This window comes from Lissotriton helveticus, chromosome 12 (genome assembly GCF_964261635.1).
Source record: "Lissotriton helveticus chromosome 12, aLisHel1.1, whole genome shotgun sequence".
In the NCBI taxonomy this organism is placed as follows: Eukaryota; Metazoa; Chordata; class Amphibia; order Caudata; family Salamandridae; genus Lissotriton; species Lissotriton helveticus.
Window position 1 is genome coordinate 335,160,202 of NC_136073.1, and position 21,560 is coordinate 335,181,761.

General features: G+C 38.4%; 1 protein-coding gene across 1 annotated transcript in view; it reads right to left on the reverse strand.

Annotated features, from left to right (window-relative positions):
- Nucleotides 1-21,560, reverse strand: part of VAT1L (vesicle amine transport 1 like) — a 1,045,598-nt gene that overhangs the window by 996,225 nt on the left and 27,813 nt on the right. Inside the window, exon 2 of the mRNA XM_078671542.1 lies at nucleotides 30-159. Coding sequence (XP_078527668.1) covers nucleotides 30-159 — 130 coding nt within the window. The remainder of the gene's footprint in view (nucleotides 1-29; nucleotides 160-21,560) is intronic.

Here is a 21,560-nt window from a genome sequence, read left to right on the forward strand (position 1 = left end):
AATGTCATGTGAGTTTTGGCAAAAATTACCTCATATCCTTTAACGCCTTCCCCAAGTGTTTCAACAATTCCAGATAATTCAAAGCCAGGAAGCAGGGGTGTCTTTGGAGGGTTATCAATGTTTCCTTGTCTCACCATCAGGTCGATGAAGTTAATCCCACTGTAAGGTAAATGAAATAGAGAAAAACTGCATCATTACATGTATTCATCCTTTCATTTCCAATGTTGGACTTTTCTTTCATAATGTCCTGGCAACCAAAACACTTTTCATGTATACTGCAGCTTTAGAACATTCTTTATTCACCCACAAAAATCTTAAATGTAAGAAGGCACTGTAATCAAAACGTAACTAATGTGGTTAACATGATTATAGACTAACTAGAATTGGAAAAAAAAGTAAGTAACATTGTGGTGGAATCAAAATGTGTTGACAACACTGTAAAAAAATATGCAACCGCAGATGCCAGCAAAACTCTGGTATTTGGGCATGGAGACAACCTTTACTTTTGGTTGATAATGCATTTTGTAAGTGTGACAGCTATACAACACCAAACTGTTGCATTCTCGTTAGGTCCTACCCTACCTATATCTCCTACGGAGATTCATCAGCAGAAGCTGAGATAAAACCTCATTATAGTCACCACCTATATATCACTCCTTACACCTTGTTTCTGTAAACACATAAATGTAACCGAGAACTAGAGTGCTTCCCTAGCCTACAAAGTGCCAGCACTGGATGACAGTATGGGAAATGGCTTCAGAATTCTTCACTTTGCTGCACCGACCTGCACAGAATGCTCAACAGGTTCACAAAAACGGTACTTGTCAGCTGCGCCGCATTTTTTAAAACTGGGGGATCCCAAAAAAGCTCCATGTATCTTTCCAGGTTACCTCCCTGCACAAAAACTATCCTGAAAGATGTATTCCATTTGTATGTCTGCTGTAGAATTCAGCACACATGCAAAGACGAAGTAACAAAGAGAACTACAGATATTTCTCCTTGTTACAACAAGGTCGGTTTGGCGCACCATTTTTGCTCAAACCCAGGTTTAATGATGTTAGTAAATCTTGGTTTGTGTCAAATTACTTGGAGGGGACGTAAAGGAACGCCCATGCCCCACACAAGTAACTCCTTCTTGATGCTGGGTAACACAAGGCAGCACAAGGTATTAAGTGTGCTGCAATACTTTGTGGGTGATGTAATGCAAGGCACTACAAATATCTAATTGCTTTGCTTTGTAAATATCACTTAAACACTTGCAATGCTGTGTGTGAGGCAAGGACAATGCAATTCATAGTAAATGTGCTTCCAAGTGTCCTTCCATTACTGTGCCAAATCTCCTTCCTTGTTGTTACTTTAAGTAAATAAAATATGTATTATCCTGAGATAATCCAAACCAAATTCCAATGTATTTCGAATATTAAAAAAGTTAAATACATAACATGAAATCGGAATTATGAGACATTTTCAGGAATGCGATTTGCAAATCTTAATTTAGTGTAGCAAAGTGGGGCACCCTCCAGACAGATCACACCATTATGGTGTCCTTTTAACCCCTTCTGTGCTCATGACGAGCTGAGCTCGTCATGAGTTGTGCCGCTCGCACGCTGATGACGAGCTCAGCTTGTCATGTAACACGGCTTTTTGAAAAAAGCCGCACAGCGCAAAAATAGCGGCCGCACACATGCGGTTAAAAACTGAACTGGGGTGGCGAAATGAGCTAAAGAATTATGATGGATTCAACCCAGATCTGTGACTGGGGGTGAGTGTCTGAAAAGTTTCAGCGCTCAGTCCATCATCTCCTTGTGTTTGCTTTGTCCTTTTAACCCCTTCGCTGCTGGCCCGTTTCCGCTGCTGTGCGGTAAACAAACGAACAGGGCGGGGCCGTGACGAACCCCAGCCGTCATCAGCACACGAGCACCGTGGAGCGTGACGGCTGGGGTTTGTCACCAGCATGCGAAAACAACAAAACTCCTCTCTTCTCCTTGAATTAACAGCCAAGAGGAGAAATAATAACCTTTTAAAATGAACATTCGGGTATCCATTTTAAGATATAATTTACCTTTATGACTCCTCAGACATCACTCACGGCATGTTGAGGAGTGAAGAGTGAAGCAGAGAAAGAGTGAATAATTTGTAGTGAGGAGCAGTGAGGGGGTAGGAAGAAGTGTGACGAGAGTAATGATGTCATAAGATAAATACCCGTAGTGTTCATTGAAAAACGTAACATCGGTCGTACTCAGTCACCATGCAAGCACTGCGAGTAGAAGTGTGAATATGATTGAATGTACCACTACCTCTCCATAATTACCTCTGAAACAAAATACCTCATTTGATATTATATTGTGCAGCATTAACTAACTAAAGGGAAAAGCTGTTAAACCTAAATTAAATAAAAGATTAAAATGTATTTGTTTTAATATAAATGCGTCAAATGCACTTTTAATAAAATACAAAATAATTTAATACATTATTCCAACGAGTTAAAAAAAATGCCATTGGTTCGTGGTGGTATTATGGTGAGCAAAGGAGTTACAGTAAAACAATCTTATTTTTTCAAAAGGGAAAATACGTAACATGAATTTGAAAATCAAATACAATTGTCAAGTATACATTATAAACATTTGCCTTTGTTTTGGCAAAGGGTCATTGTTATTGTCAAAGTGTCTTTAAGGTTTAGCATGCATGATGTTAATATAGAATTTTAAGTACATAATCATGAAACAAGAATATCGGAACGTGTAACCAGTGTGCAAGATCCACACTTAGGGGCAGATGTATCATCCGTTTTTTTTGTCGCAAACGCTGCGATTCGCAAAATAGTAGCGTTTGCGACAAAAAAAAAATGGGATTTGGAATGTATCATGTAAAAAGCCTCGCAATATTAAGGAATCGCAAATTTTGCGATTCCTTTATATTTCGGGGCTTTTAAGAAATGGCAAATTGCGATTTCTTATTTGAAATGTATTAAGCATTTCAGTGTTGAGATTTTTGACTAAGAATTCGCAAATTACCACCAACTTGTAGTTGGTGGTAATTGGCGAATTCTTTTCAAAATGCACTTTTTTAAAATTCTAAAGGTGCCATATGACGCTCATATGTGCACCATATGCGCACACATGTCAAATTCAGGGGTGCAGCAGGGTGTCCTTAAGACACCATTGCACCCTTGAAATTATTCTCAATTTGCGATTAGCAAATTGCTAATCGCAAATTGAGAATAATTTCACATTCATTCCTATGGGCCTCCTGGCCCATAGAAATGAATGGGAAATTATTCCTTAATTGCGATTAGCAATTTGCTAATAGCAATTAAGGAATTTTAAGAAATCGCTAAGAAATAGCGAATTTCTACATAGATACCATTTTGCACTTCTCAAATAGCGATTCCTTAAAAATCGCTATTTGAGAATCGCAAAATGGTATCTTGATACATCTGCCCCTTAGTTAACAGCTTAGGCTTTCATCATTTTACTAGTTGTAGCATATTTTAGCTAATTTCTCAAATTACCACTCATTTGCCATGTTACTGCACATGTAATTTATAGCCTCACTCCATAGACATCCATATTTACCTTTTAGGTACACCTAGCTATCATCGTGGCCAAGCATCAAATATTAATAATGGTTCAATCAACTTGTGTATCATATTTATGGCCCGAAAACATAATTATCTTTTACTTCCTTTTCGCTTTCCTTGCCTTATTTTATAATATGACTTCTTGAAATCTCGCCTTTTCTATTTCAACGTTCGTGTTTATCTTTTTGTGAAGGAGTGTGTACTTTGACCTGCCGCTTTCCACCACTTACTGGCCTTATGTTGCATAGTGGCCACAAGCCACAATTACATATCTGCTTTGGACGGTGGTTTAAAGTAAAACATAAAATCAATGGCACCATCAGGATATTGTTTAGTATGAAGTTTGGCAAAGGGAGCAGTGTAAAGTAATGAGCAAATGAAATTACACCACGTGCCCCATGTCAAAAAGTTGGCAACAGAATCACTAGCTCTTATTTGGTACCTAATATAATCATGAACAGCCTCATTGCTGAAATACACAATTTAGTTGCTTCATCATACTCACTTCCAGTATTGTGAAATGTCTCATTATGAGGTCTATGGGCCCGATTATGACGTCGGGCAGATGACCACCGACAGGCCTTAGGTGGCAGTCCATGTAGCATCGGAGGCTGAGGTTCGACTGCCACATAATGTTGCGGTCGGTCAGAACGCAGCAGGCAAAAGGACCGACCGCTACCTCTGACAGGCTCAAAGAGCCTGTGGTAGCGTAATCCCTACAATGGGGTAGTGCCTGCCTAGGCACGGCTCTGGGGATTATGATGTCCCTTTTCCCTCTGCCTTTACATGGTGGTCTGACCGCTATGTAAAGGCAGACGAAATGGGACTCTGGGGGCCCCTAGGAAGGTTCAGTGCCCCGGGGGTCTCCTCTATGGGCCCAGGCGGGCACACGTGGTGCAACTCCAAACATCCATGCACTGTGCCAAGAACCACATGGTGCATGGATGTTTGAAAACATGCCTTTTTCAATTGAGGCTTGTACTGTGGTGTGAAAAAGGCTCAGCACAAGCCACAATTGAAAAACGCATGCTTGCCACCACCTTCACGGCGGTCGCATTGTATTAAGGTGGATGGAGCCGCCGACTACATGTCGGGCAGTCTCCATCCTGATACGATGGTGCATCCGACCGCCATCATAATGAGGTCCTGTGTGTGTTTGGTCAGAAAACCAGGCACACTGACTTGTCTAGTTGAAGCTGAGATTCTCCAAAGGTAAAAAAATTTATTTCCACCTTTTCATCATGGGGCAAAACAATTTGTTCTATTTAAAAGTTGCTTCCAGCAGCAGTGTTTCCCTCTCATCAGTTTCATAGCAAGCTTGAAAACAAGGGGCCTGTTTCACAAAGGTAAACTTATAAATTTGGTCTGAACTTAGATAAAAACGTCCAGGTTTAAGATTTGTGGAATTCCCAAAGGGCATTTATGAACGCAATCTTTATGTCCGCACTCGGAGCAGAGATTTGGCTCGAGTGCGGACATAAGGATAGTACTCGTAAATGTCCATTGTGAATTCTCAAAGTCGTAAACTTGGACGTTTGGTCTAAGTTCAAAACAAACGTCTAAGTTTACCTTTGTTACTCGGGCCCAAACATAGTCAAAAACAATAACTCTGACTTGCCATACTAGTTTAGTTTTAAAGCAAAACTAGAACAGGTATATATTGAAACTCCCCTTAACTCACTGATCATGTAAAGGAATGTTCAGACAGGAAGGAAGCCTTCTATATAGCCCTGCTTTCAGGTCAATGTGAAGCATGCCTTCATTTTAGTCCACCTTTTGGTTACATATATATATAATCAAATCAAATGCAGGACTCCAATGAAAGATTCATTATAGTCCTGTATTTATTTCTATCACATAGGCACAAATGCAGGATTCTATATATTTTTTCATTTATAAAGTTTTATATAGTGCAAACATGACCCTTGCGCGCAACAGACCGCTTTAAAATGATCAAGGCGCCATGTATGAAAATACCAAAACATCATCAAGGAGGGACATGGTAAGAGAGTCTCTAGAGAGAAAAAACAGGTCCCAGGCAGACAACAACCAGCAAAACAGAATAAGCACATAGTCTGTGAGAAATAAGCATGTGTACAACCTTAGGGGTAAACCATGCCCTGGAGTATAGATCCTGCGTTCTACCGCATACATTTGTCCATCAGTATCCTTTTTACTTCTTTCTTGAATGAAGCAGTTAAGGGTTTCATTCTGATTTCTGGGAGAAGTGTGTTACAGATTCTCAGGGACATGCCTGAGAAGGCTCGGTTTTATGTTTTCTTTTTATAACATTTTGGTGGTTTCAGCAGTTAGGAACTGGTGCCTCTAGATTCTCTGAAGCCACTGGACAGCTCTAGTTTTTGTGCAAGGTATCATGGAGTGTTAAAATGGAGGGCTTACTGGGTCATGCAGGCAATTTTCAAACAAATCCTTGCCTCATATGGAAGTCAGTTAAGAGATTTCAAGCAGGAGTGATGTGATTGTTTGTTTTTGATCCTGTAATGATCCTAGCAGCAGAGTTTATGCAGGCCCTTTGTGGTGCCAGCTTAGCTCTGGGTAGGCCGCATGGGGGTGCTTTCCCATAGTCCAATCTGGAAATCACAAGAGCTTGAATTGTTGACTTGAGGTCATCTGGGGTAGGAAATGTTTTATTTTTCTTAGAATGTTCATGTGGAAGTTCGCTCCTTTGGTGGCAGAGCGGATGTACTCCTGCATATTTATATTCTGGGCCAACGTTATTCCCAGAGATCTTGTTGACTCTAGAATGTGTGGTATGCAACTCAGCACTGTTATATGTTTTAAACATTCTGCGATGTCTGGTCCATGTTTGGGTGGGGCAATTAGGAGGAATTCTGTTTTTAGGGCATTTAGTTTGAGGTGGTTACGATGTGCCAGGTATTTTTTTGTAGGGTTGAGTTTAAAGACCTAGGGCCCCATTAGGATGTCGGGCGGATTGCCTCCGCCAGGGTGGCGGTGGCCACCGCCACCCTGGCGGAGGCAATCCGCCCGACAAGCACTCTCGTTTTCCCCTCCGCCAGATTAGGATGGCGGAGGGGACAGCGGCGGATGGAAAGACTGTCCGCCGCTTTACCGCCGCGGTCGCCTTGCGACCGCGGCGGTAGATTAATATGGTGGCGGTGTCCAATGGACACCGCAAGCCATATTACAATGGCAAAAAGTAGAGGCCTTTCCGCGGTGGCAGAAAGGCAGGCGGAGATTGGTGCGGGGGCCCCCTGCAGGGCCCCCAGGTTGCCACCACTGTCGGGGGCACATGGGGGGTACCTATGGTACCCCCCCACATTTGCATATGCAAAGCGGCAGGCACCGCACGGTGCCTGCCGCTTTGCATATGCAAATGCAAAAAAGCCTTTTTAACATTGGGGCGGCCCGCCACAATGCTAAAACTACAGGATGTGCCCGCCACTGTGGCGGGCACATCCTAATTCCCCCCACGGGACCCCCGCCCTTATGGCGGGCGGCCCCGTTCTACGATAGGGTGGCGGGCGGACAATGTCCGCCCGTCATCCTAATGGAGCCCTTAATACCTTTGTTGGAAGGGATGTTTAAGTAAAGTTTTGCGTCATCAGCTTACTAATGATAGTGAATGTTTGATAAATTCAACAAACCAGTTAAAGGTTCCATGAATAATTTAAAGAGAGTGGGTGAGAGGAATACACCTAAAGGAACCCGGTGTGGGGTTGGATAGGGACATGTCGACCTTGATTCTTTCTATTCTGGAGAAAAGAGGCAAACCAGTTAAGAACGGTCCCTGAAAGTCCCATCCTACATTTCAGTAGGCTTAGGAGGCTGTCATGTTTGACAGTATTGAAGGCTGATGGGAGGTCAAGGAGGATAAGGCAGGATTAATTCTGATCCAACACTTTTAGTGCATCATCAACTATGTGAGTGAACGATGATTCAGTGCTATGGTCATAGCGGAAGCTGGACTGAAATTGATCTAAGGGACTGAATTTGTCAATGTGGTTGCATAGTTGAACATGTACACATTTCTCAAGAAGCTTTGCTAGTGTCGGATTCGTAGCGATTGGGCAGATGTTGTTTAGGTCTAAGTGGTCTGCCGCCATTTTTCTTTTTTTTTTTTAAATGAGGGTAACCTGTCCAGTTTTAGGGCAAGCAGGGTTCGTTCCTTGGTGTAGTGAGGCATGAACTATTTTAGTCCACAGAGAGAGTAATTACATTTTCATCACATTAAAGACATTCATTGGTAGAGGGTCATTAAAGTGGTTTGAGGGCTTTAGTGTTGTTATGATTTTGAGGATGGATTTCATATAGTGAAGTCTTCATTATAATTTCACATTTATTTCTATGAATTAGATATAAAACCAGTCTTATATCAAAGGTCCCCTTGCCCCAAGATCTTCATTTCAAAAAGACATGAAGGCAGGACTATTTTAAGTTCCACCTTCATTTCAAAGTGAAACAACTATCAATGGCAATGAAGCCTTCAATACTTTCATGTGCACGATTCTATTACATAAAAACAAACACATGAAAAGAATGAAGGCATCCTTGCCATTTATCCTGAAAAACATTCAGCTCTTGTGACAGAGATGATAAGTCACAGGGAGATTAAAGAAAAATACCAGTGACAGTGAGAAGAATCCAATTGTGGTGTAAAGTAGAAAAAACACTCAGTCTCAGTGACAGTGAGAAAACATCAGGGACTGAAAAAAATCACCCTCAATCACACTAGAGTTCGGATCAACTATCTTGAGTTCAAGCCGCACAAGTTATTAAATGATTGCAATCATGTTGAGGTCAAATATATTGTTTTTACGAATGGTAACTTGAAGTGGTGGTTATGTACATAATATATGTAAAAGATGATGAACTGAATGTGACAATGTACATGATGTTTAAATTTACTTTTCAGAAGCAAACTAGCCCCACGTACATTCCAATGGAAGCATTTCCCTAAGGCATCCCAGTTAAGGTGGAAGAATACACCTAAACAGCCAATAGAAAGAGGGTGAGACTAAAATAGGGATTTGTGCTAACCTAGATGTGACTAAAAATGTAAATTCTATTGTTGAAGGGTCCTGAGCCGAAGAAGCCCTTGGCAAAAGAAGACTGAACCCAAAGTCCACTATATGCGAATAATATATTAGGGGCTGATTATGATGTCGGGTGGAAAGCCTCCTCCCGACAGTCGGAATCTCCCAGACCATGTCGGAACCCTTCCGACTGACTCAGTCAGTTTGCAATCCGACTGACCGGTTACGATGTTCTAGGCCGGTTTGTAAACCGCGCGGTCTTTCTGAATCAGTTCCAACCGGCACTCGGAGAATCATTGTCGGTCGGACCTGCATCGTACATCTCTAGGGACTGCATTTCTGACCAAGCGATTACGATGTTGGTTTCCAACAGCCTCTCTGTGTTGGCCTGTCCAACACAAAAAGGCAGTCAGAAAGTAACTTTTGGGGCCCTCGCAGGGCCCCCTCCATCCAGTCGCCTCCAGTTGGGGGCCAATGGGGTACCTAAGGGACCCCCCTGTAAAGCCCTTCACTGTGTGGCAGGAACCATGTGGTGCTTGCCACACAGTGCAGAGTTTTACGCATACCCCCCCATTACCCCAAAGGAGCCTGTGTTGTCGGGGGGAACACGGGCACCCATAGGAGTTAATTGGAATCTGACTGAACACAGCCCTGTCGCATCGTAATTGGTTGGGAGAAACCGCCGGCTGCGAGTCGATCGGTCCCGAATCCGAGTCGGTGTCGGGAGGAGAAAACTCATTACAGGCCCTTAATTGTAGAAAACAAGAGGTCTTGGTTCATAGCGGATATAAAATTATGCTCATCAGAAAGGATACTAGCATAGGTGGCAAAGTTTTGTTTTAATCTCCTACAAGACATTCCCTGCCCCTGTATCGCATACACTTGCAGGTTTCTGCTTTCTCCCTTTGTGACACTCATTCTGCCTTTCTCTTCCTTCTCATTTCCCCTTTGTGTGTTTTCCTTGTCTTGCTCTTCATAAATGCCTGAGGAAAAATAAGTACCAGTTCCCAAAAAATGAGTGTCGGTGGGGCCCACCGGTACAACTGGCTCAAATTAAGCAGTGGGGAGGAAAAAACTGAAAACAGTTCCAGAACGTCAAAGGTAAAGGCTTCAGCTGCCAAGAAAGTGCTACTAGATCAGCAGAATCTTACACATTCTTAGTATATGCAATTACAAATAAAGGTTTATTCGTCCAGGGGGACATTGATAAATTAATTTTATTTTATTTGAAATTAGGTTCCTCAATAATCTTGCAAGTATTTACTAGATGCTAAAAAGAGCAAAGTGCATTTAAGCACATTAAATCCACACAAAAAATGCTATTTAAAATAGATGGGACCTACAAATTAACTTCATCATTTTCCTACTGTAATGTAAATGGGACAATACATGCATCACTTAATTTACCACTTGCAAGAAAAGGATATGCTTTTTTCAACAATTCAATACAACTATAAAGCTAGCTGTAAAATGTGCATCTAATGAATATGAATCTGCTAATGTAAATTAGACGTCTGCCAGACCTCCATGAAAACACTTGAATATTTTATAATTGCACAGTGAGTTTACCAGACACGTTCAGACTAGCCAATAGGGTGACCTGGCAGTGCTCAAAAGGCTATTCTGACAGTCAGTATATGGGCTGGTTATTATGGTCTGGCTGAACAGTGCAGCTGTCACCATACAATTATGTAAGAATCACTAGAAGAGGGGCTTGGGCTGCGCCCATATATTGGGAGCCAGGAGTACATGTTATGATCAGGCAGAAGATGTGTGCTTCCACCAAGAATGTGCTTGCCTCCCACACAGCTGTGATCTTTTTGTTTATTTATCCAGCTGCCTGAGCTTTAATTTTCACCAGCACTCACATGACACGGGAATGCTTTTAAAGTGTCTTAGATAACTGGATAATTCGTAGTGGTTTTCTCTAGCAGCAACACAGACGGGAGGAGGGCAGTCATTAACCTACATGGATTTTTAGGTCTGGCTTGACAGTGAAACTGTCACATGGGTTTTAACCTACAGCAATATTATTCTTCACTTCTTAGCTTGCACAGATAATACATATCCATTCTCATGATGTCCACTTGTAATGCTTCACATTATCATACAGCATTCTTAAGTCAGAACTATTGATATTGCTAATGCTTGTTTGCCCGTTTGTGAGTCTGCTTTATGGTCCGGTGAGCCAGTGTTTAGTTATTGCAGGCAACATTTGCGGTAACCCCAAACGTTGCCTGCAATAAGCACAAATGCATGCAGTGTCCCATTATCTTGCAAAACACGTATATACAGCTCTGCGAGTTTAAAACTGTCCTTCTTTCCAAATATGTGCCCCTTTTTTTTAGCTATTTGACTCGCTAATTGTGGTCATTTTTTATTGGTGCCCGGCCTATATTCTGTCCCATTGCGACTCTGTTGTCCGAAACCGTTTCTTTGCAACAAACTGGTTGCATCAGCCTCAGCAAATCCTTTGACATGAAACTCCTGGCAAATAGTTAATATCTCTCGAGATTTTTTTTAATTATAGATATACCCAGTTATTACGTACAGTGCTCTGGGTTATAAACTGTTATTACGTACAGTGCCCTGAGGTATACTATACACAGTTATTACGCACAGTGCTCTTGATTCCCGAATGGGGTTACAGAAATGCCACTGCATAAATATCAGTAAATAAAATGTATGCTGTGCACCCACTTTCTTTCAACAAATCTTTCTTGGATTCTTTTCAATCCCTTGTCTTGACCCCAAATATAACGCAGTCACGTATTTTGATAAAATGCACAGCCTTTACCCTACAGGCAAGCGTAGACGTATTTCTCGAGCCTTGCCAGAGTGGAGCACACATGACCTTTGAAGGCTAAAAAAAATACTGTCTTGCAATTTCGATTTAGCAGATGTGTGTGTTTCATTTTTAGTGGGCATTAAATGGAAGGGAAGGAGCTATTTCCACAAAACTAGCATTGCCTTTCTGTATGACAGGACATCAAAATCAAAGCACTAATAATAAAAGTGTCTGAAAACGGAACGGGGCAACTTACAGAGGCTTATGTAGAGGGTGTTATGAACTCATGACTGGGACATAAACCATTTAATAACTTTATTTCCGCCAACTCGGACCATAAAAGTGCATCATTACAATCATCAATCGACAGAGAAAAAAAAAATAACAGTAGACTGTACAATCATATATCTACATTTGTACAATGTAAAAATAATGGCGAACCATTATCCTAAAATCAAATAAAAACGGTTGTAAAATTAATTTAAGGCTAGTGATTATTAGGATAGGGTAAATAATAAAACTGAGAAGTAGTGCAAATTACCCTTTTAACTAGATCTACAATAAATTGATAAAAATAGCATACATGAAACTCTCCGCAGAGTCACTTCAGAAAGCCCCTATGCCACATACCATTTAAAAAGCGCGGGACAGCAAAAACAATAGGGGGATGGGTAAACCAGAAAGCAAAATCTGCATCAACGATTCTAATGTGGGCTGAGCTAATAAATATTACTCTTTATAAGGCAGTGGCGTAGGGCACAATAATGCTCCCCCTGCAGAATGTATTGAGGGCACCCCGAGCCCACCCTATTGCACGGATATTCATCTGCCGGGGGGGGGGGGGGGGAAGGGGGGGTGAATGGCCCCCAAACCACCTGCGCTGCAGCGGCCTTATAAACCTGTTATAAGGATGCATTATTTTTTCAGGTCCTCTTGTGGCAGTCAGTGAAGTTTTATAGAAGCAAAATCTTTGTAAATGTAGACAAAACCTGCAGGTAGAGAGGGAAGCTCGCCAAGGACCTGCCAGGGTGGTGCTTTCCTGCGCCCACCTGAGAAGCGCTAACAGAATCTCAGGCTCCAATTTCCTAATTCTTCACTGGGGACACAAAGCACATGTGTTAGGAAAGAACCTGGAATGCATGTTTTTATCAGTCAAAGTTAACAAAAGGAGAAAAAAGGGACGCTTTAGAGAGACTTTGACCAATTCTGAATGGGTGAGGTTGGGAAGAGTGAATGCTCTACTAGAGTGTTGGAAGCCTCTAGTTTATCTTCCCCCAGGAATACCTTCCTCAAAAATCTATTTTGTTGGACTGGCTTGACAGCATAGTTGTCGCCAGACAATAATTTGGGCATCACTAGAGAGGGTCTTTAGCTCCGCCCACATGTTGGGAGCTGGGAGTACATGCTTTTGAAGACGAATGTGATCCTAGCATAATAATACTGATTGTGTGTGGATAGTACATATCTTGGTTTCTCTGAATGACAGTGAAGCAATTATTGGGATAAAACCCGACACACCATAAAAGAATGCACACTGACATGTTCACTCATTGAAGCACAGTGGATGGCCAAAGATAATCAAAATAAAGCTATGGCAACAATGTGCGCTCCTTATTATCCGATAATAACCCAGTAGTTTTAAGCCACCCACCATGTTCCATCCCACACTTTCACAATGGCACAAGAAATATGGCTGTTTTTCAAAAGCAAAACATGACAGCTGGCTTAAGTTCAGTCAGAAGGATAGTTGGTGGCAGGCAATACATACTTTTGGGGGGCATGCTTGGCCCCCTCATTTTCGCCCTGTGTTTAACTTGAGGGTGTGTACATGGGGGGTGCGCGTGCATGTGTGTGTGTGTGTGTATGTGTGTGTGTGTGTGTGTGTGTGTTTTCAATCTAGTGTATGTCCGGCTCAGGTCAATCAATCCTTTAATGTGACAGGGAAGACTCTGGGTTCACCTCACTCGTCACATGATTTTAGGCAGGAGAGCTTGTGGACTGAAGAAGCAACACCTTAGCATGACTGTGACCATTGCCAATGCGGTGACAACCTACGCCCAAATCCCTTAGTCATTGCTAGCAAGCGATCTGCAGCCCCAACAAATGCCCCTTATTTTCTGAGGGACTGCCTGGGAGAGATACATATGATGTTTTGATAGCATTATGGGATGTCTGCAATCACCATGCAGAGACACTGTCAACAATATGCAGTGTTGATTTACATGGAACTGAATGGTGCTTAAAAGGAAAAGCACGTGGTCCTGATGGGATCTACGAAATATCAAGTGCTGCACACGTTTTGGGTAGTTAGTTGACATATAGCACCAACCACAACTGTATATAATATAAGCTGTCCCTGTCGTCCAACTATCACTTTCACCTGTGACTTCAATAATTACCTCAATATATCAAGGCAGAGGATGGTTTAGACTGGGTGTAGGATACTTGGGTGTATTCTGACCGAGTAAAGACTGGACGGTAGGACTAGGAGGAAAGGAGTGAATGAGAATGGGTTAGATTGTCCTACATGCTGAGAATCATTCTTGTTCAATCCAGTAACCAAAGCCACAATGACTTCAAATGCTGTAATGATGGCAGCTGCCAGGAAGAAAATGTTGTCCACATGGAGTATTACTGCTGCAGCCCAGCCTTACCCAAGGACCAACACACAAGTGGGATTCTACCATTCTCTCTGCATCTACCTGAGAGTTAAAAAATTAACAGAATTTGGGAAGAGATCAATAAATCTACAGAATGGGACACTTGGGAATGCAAGTTGTCTAAGGTACTCCTCCGCTCATCTGTGACTGGACACCCATTGAGTTGCCTGAAAGGTTGTACGTGTGCCCTTGCCTGCTGTTCCAATTTGCAATGTTCCCCTTGTACCCAGTGATTAATGGTTCTAGAATAACGTATATAAAAATCGCCTAACACAATTATTGTGTTGTAAATATAATTTACAAAAATATTGCACTATTGGAGTTACTAATGGAACATCTACAACCACTAAGACAATATTTTCGCAATTGATACTTCTGTCAGATTATATTTTTGATAACAATATTCTGACATACAGCTGTGTTCCCAGCAACTGAGAACGCACCTGAGCCAGCCATATCCCCACTGCAGCCTGAGTAATCTCAGGCAAGCTGTGGTCAAATCGCTTTGGAGATTATAAGAATGTTTGTTCAAGCACCGAATAATAAGTCTTAAAAAGAGAATGCTAAACAGACCTTTGCAGCACTTCCGCGCTAACCAGACACCATGGCAGGATTGCATTTTGTAAAGTCTGCTAACAGCTCTGTTCCTTGCCTCACTAGTCATATAATTGTTTTGCTCAAACCCATCAGGAGCCACAGTGTTCCCGCTGTTTGCGATATTTAGAAATGCGACTTACTGCAAGGGTACGTTGATTTAACTGGGCTAGTGAATTTTACTCTGAATCAATCTTCTATATTTTTTACTTATCTATAATACTGACTGACTGGACTTTAAAGTTGCTGAACACCATTCAGGACTTGTGTCTTTAAATCTTTATAAACCCCCAGGGATGCCCCCTGATAGTCAAAGTTCAAAGAGTTGGGTTTGGCACTTAATTGCCCTTGCAGAAATATTTGGCTCTTGGGATTCCAGTGGCCGCAGGCAAGGCTTGTTAAAAGTTGCCTGGTTCTCTATATTTCCCAGGTCACCTGAGAACTGACTTGGGAGCCCCTACCCCAAGCCCATCTCGAGAGAGTCTGATCTTCCAAAAGAGCTGACATGTTGAGGGATTTTAACGAATCTATGACATATTATCGAAAGACACAATATCGTAGTACAAAATTATCGACACAAATAAATCGACATCAAAAATATCGACATCCTATACTTATTTAATCACATACACAAATATCGAAAATTAAATATCGCAATACATAAACATCGATATCAATTATATCGACCACATATATATATCGCAATATTTAAATATCGATAATTAAAATTTATAAACAGTACGTTAAAAATATCGAGAGTAAAAATATCGACTACAATAATATCGTTATTTAAGCAATATCGAACAATTTTATTATTATTCTATAACACTTTTAAACATTAAAAAATTACTATTAGCACTACAAAAAATAACATTTTACAACTATTTATAAATAAAAATATTTTCACATTTAAAAATAAATGATTTACACATTTATAAATTATTTCTTTAACATATTATATAAAGGTATGTATGCTCAACATTAATTAGCGTTTACCATATATGGTAATTAATTACACCAACAGTTTTTCGAAAATACAAACCAACGAATCAAAACAGTACAAACATAAACTCACCAATAGCTAACTAATTAGTAACTCCAAAACACTATATAAACAATTACATCCAACAAACAAATTACCTGAGAAAAGTAGAAGACAGGAAAGAATACTGTGGATACATTTGACGACGCCTACAAGAAAACTAAGATTCAACCTACCATTAAGAGGATTGAAAGTAAGTAACTAAATGTAACTTAATTAAAGGAACTGCTAAAATTACACAGTTAGTAAAAAGGACAAATTACTCATACATATGTATTGTATATTATCTCCTACCAGTACAGAAAACTTCACTACTAAAGAACAGAAAAACCTAAGAAGAAAACGACGAAACTACTAACAAAGTAATCATTTTCTATTTTTTCTCGAACAACATTAATTAATTGAAGCTTTAACATTAAAACAGCAAACAGACCTGCTACCAAAAATATGTTTCTAAATATGGATTGTAATGAATAATATTTTTTTTACAGATAAAGACATCAAAGAATATACAGGCCACAACAGAAAATTGAACAGATTGCCTTACACCTACAACAGCATTAAAACTCTGCATAACAAGCAACTAATACAAAGTAAGTCAATTAAATGATGTGACAAACAGTAACTCCTAAAGAATTAAAAATTGCTAACATATTTTAAAAATGTATGCATATATCCTTCTTTTTTTCTAGCACCACTACAACATCCACTAACAACAAATATCAAAGAACAGAATTCAACAAACAAAGATACAACTACCAAAGTAAGTATATCCAAACACTTTTCCAAAAGATAAAATAAGTAAAAGCTTTAACTTATAGGAAAACATGTAAAAGCTACCCAACAAAATATAAGTAAACAATTAACACAAATAAATGTTTTTTTCCAAGCAAAGAAACACCAGAAAAGACAGACCACAAGGAAAAGAGTAAAGAACATCAAAATCACAGACTAAACTTCAACCAAAGGTAAGCATGCACAATATAAATATTTATAATTCCCACTTAAAATACATATAACTATAACTATAATAACTATACCATATATTTCTTATAGATTTAAAAAGGAGAAAATGACAGAAGGAGCTGAATTTGTTACCAGTCAAAAAGGGAAACTATTACTCTGCTACATGGGTTATACTTATACCCAAGAGAAACAATTTGGGATGAAAGTAAATTGGAAATGTTGCAAATATTACTCTAACAAATGTTATGGAAGAGCAACAACTAGAGAAGCAACTGTCCTTTACACCAGGGAACACAACCACCCTCCAAATGTTACAGAAATAGAAGTCAGAACAGCATTAGAAAACATTAAAGAAGCTAGTACAGGTTCCCACAAGCCTAATTTTAAAAGAACAAATTCCACAAATCCCAAAAACAGCCACTACCCAAATGCCTAATATAATTTCTCTCAAAAGAACAATATCACGTACCAAAAAAGCAACTACTACTACCACTCCACCACCTAAAACATATAGTGATATAAATTTAACTCATAACCAAACTATAACTTTAAACAAAATACCGTTTATAATTTACGACAATAAAAATAATGAGAAAAGAATAATAATCTTTGGTACTGCTATAAATTTAATAAAACTCCAACAATGCCAAATTTGGATGATGGACGGTACTTTTAACATCTGTCCCAGACCTTTCTACCAACTTTACACAATACATGTCTTATATCAAAACTGTAACATACCTCTACTATATGCACTGCTTCCAAATAAAACTAATTCAACATATATGGATTTATTAAACATTATCAAACAAAAAACAAATGACTATTCCCCAGAAAAAATTATACTGGATTTTGAACAAGCAATGCTCTCAGCTATTTTAAAAATACACCCCCATACTTGTATCCAAGGATGCTATTATCATTTTAATCAGTGTCTTTGGAGGCATTTACAAAAAACTACTCTAAGCATAGAATATGCTACAAGCCCATCTTTTGCATATCAAATAAAAAAACTGATAGCACTAGCTTACGTCCCTGAAACAGATGTGGCCGAACACTACAACCTTTTAATAGACAGCCAATTTTACAAACAAAATGAAGCAAAGTTAAGTCCTCTCTTAGACTACTTTGAGGACACTTGGATAGGTAGACTCCATAGATCTGGCCACAGAAGAAATCCTAAAATCCTAATACCCTGGTGGAATGTTTACAGAAGCACCTTAAATGGAGAATCTAAAACAAACAACGCAGTTGAAGGTTGGCACAATGCCTTCCTCCAATCAACAGGCCGAACTAAACCAACATTAGAAAAATTCATTACATGCCTCCAAAAAGAGCAAAGTTATCAGGAATTAAGAATGGAGCAATCCATTACACAACTAACTCCAAAAACATCCAAACAAACAAAACAAATGCACAAATACCTAGAGCAACAAGTAAAGCTGTACCCTAGCACAACAGGCATGGAATACCTCAATATAATAGCCAAAACACTACTGTAAACTACTGTAAGCCACAAACAATCTCAATAGAAAAATGTTGTAATACAATAATATTACATTCATATAATTTATTTTGAAAAAAATTTATGTATGGAATATAAATTATATAATTAAATATATATACACACATTAATTATGTTTGAAATAAATAAAACTAAACAATAAACATTAAAACATTACCCACCCACAATTATAAAAATTTAAAATAACTTACCAAAGATATTCCAAATGATGTAGAATCCATTTCCACCAAAATAATCCAGTTTCGAATTCCAGTTACCCCCAAAAAAATGAAGAAATACAAGTGTCCCAAAATAGATAAATCAATTCCACGAAGCTCTTTCGAAATACCATAAAAAACCCGAGAAATGTAAAAATGTAGAAAAAAGGCTCCAGGAAAACCGAAAAATTTGAAGAAGTGTCTACAAACTATTAGTTAATAAAACTAACGAACACTTCTCCCCAAAAAAAACGCTTCCTTCGGACATCAGGAACTCCTGCAAGTGAAAGACATAAAAGAAATATTCCCACCCACATAAAATAACACATACAGTCCTACTAAAAGTAATAGCAACATAATATTTCGAATAATAAACTTAAACATCGAAACACTAACTCTACACACAAGCCAATACAACACTAAAAAGTACGTTAAATGTACATCCGCAAATACAACATATCATAATCTCCAATACAACACATTTACTTCTAACAACACTAAATACGACCAAACTACTCTCAAAATTAATTTAAAACACAGTTAAAACATATTAAATAAACCTTACCTTCAGAGACGTTAAGTGTTTCCCAACCGCTAGCTGAACTTCCTCAAAATGACACAAACGACCTAAAGCGGTTACAAAATAAAGGACCCAAAACTAAAGAAAAAGTTAGAAATTACACACTTATTATTTAATGCAAGCAAAGTATTTGTGAAATTAATAAACCAAGGAATACTATGAAAAAATAGTAATTTATAATTTGTATTAAATTACTTAGAAAAATGTACACAATTTGTAAAATTATAAAAATAAATATTATAAAATACATAATATGTATTATTATAATTGTAAAAATGTTGAAATGGTGTTAAAAAATTTAACAAAATGTTTAACAAAATGTATATAAATAAATGTAATCTACAATATTTTCTTCAATTAAAAATTGTATTACAAAATGTAATATTAATATATTAATATTAATATAAATACTAAACTATTGTTTATTAACAACATGTATTTGAATATATACATTGTATATGTATTTTTCAAACAGTATATTTTATTTGGATGTATGACGTTACAACTCATACTTTTACAACGCATACCATTACAACGATAATTTTACAACGCAAAAACTATAACAATGCATGTATTTAAAACGCATGTTTTTACAACGCAGGTACCTTTACAACGCATACCATTGCAACGTAAGTATTGGTAAGTATATAATAATTTTTTTAATTTAAATTAATAGAAAATAATATAATTTAATTTAATTTAATGTAATTTAATTTCATTTAATTAAATTAATTTAAAATTAATTTTATTTTAACCCTGTACCCCTGTACCCCAAAAACCCAAAACTGACCCTAAACCCTAAAAATACCCTTTTACCCAAAAACCCAAAACCCAAAACTGACCCAGAACCCTAAAAATACCCCTTTACACAAAAACCCAAAACTGACCCTGAACCCTAAAAATACCCCTTTACCCAAAAACTGAAAACTGACCCTGAACCCTCAAAATACCCCTTTACCCAAAAACTAAAAACTGACCCTGAACCCTAAAAATACCCCTTTACCCAAAAACTGAAAACTGACCCTGAACCCTAAAAATACCCCTTTACCCAAAAACTGAAAACTGACCCTGAACCCTAAAAATACCCCTTTACCCAAAAACTGAAAACTGACCCTGAACCCTAAAAATACCCCTTTACCCAAAAACTGAAAACTGACCCTGAACCCTAAAAATACCCCTTTACCCAAAAACCCAAAACTGACCCTGAACCCAAAAAATACCCCTTTACCCAAAAACGGAAAACTGACCCTGAACCCAAAAAATACCCCTTTACCCAAAAACTGAAAACTGACCCTGAACCCAAAAAATACCCCTTTACCCAAAAACTGAAAACTGACCCAGAACCCTCAAAATACCCCTTTACCCAAAAACTGAAAACTGACCCTGAACCCAAAAAATACCCCTTTACCCAAAAACTGAAAACTGACCCTGAACCCAAAAAATACCCCTTTACCCAAAAACTGAAAACTGACCCTGAACCCAAAAAATACCCCTTTACCCAAAAACTGAAAACTGACCCTGAACCCTAAAAATACCCCTTTACCCAAAAACCCAAAACTGAGCCAGAACCCTAAAAATACCCCTTTACCCAAAAACCAAAAACTGACCCTGAACCCTCAAAATACCCCTTTACCCAAAAACTGAAAACTGACCCTGAACCCTAAATATACCCCTTTACCCAAAAACCTAAAACTGACCCAGAACCCTAAAAATACCCCTTTACCCAACAACTGAAAACTGATCCAGAACCCTACAAATACCCCTTTACCCCAAAACTGAAAACTGACCCTGGACCCTTAAAAATATCCCTTAAAAAAAAAAAAACATATAAAATGTAATTTTTAATTATATACTTACCAATACTTACGTTGTAATGGTATGCGTTGTAAAAGTACCTGCGTTGGTAAAAAATGCGTTGTAAATACATGCGTTATAATAGTTTTACCGTTGTAAAAATGTCATTGTAATGGTAGTGCGTTGTATAAGTTGCATTGTAATGGTTGTTTCCCATTTTATTTACTTCTAACAATACTTATGTTTATTAAATATGTATTCTTTGAATTAAGTTATATTACCAATATTGTTTGAAATGTTTAATAAAATTTACACAAATTACACAAATATATGAATAAATATAAATGTAAAAAATATATGTTATTGTAATGTTTATTGTTGTTCTTTCTCATGTGAATAAAAAAAATCATTTGTTCAAAAAAACACTACAGTATTTAATATTTTACTTCACTACAAGATTTATTTAATGACATTTCAATCTACATAACTTTACTATTACCACTCCAGTCTACATTAAATTGGTGTAGGTGCTGGACACTAATTAAATATAATTTACCATTCCCACTCCAGTCACCATTAAATTTGGGTAGTTGGTGGACACTAATTAATTATAATTTAATATTCCCACTCCAATCAACATTAATTTGGGGTAGGTGCTGGACACTAATTAAATAGATATTACTATTCCCACTCCAGTCTACATTAATTTGGGGTAGGTGCTGGACACAAATTAAATATAATTTAATATTCTCACTCCAGTCTACATTAATTAGAGATAGATGGTGGACACTAATTATATATAATTTACTATTCCTACTC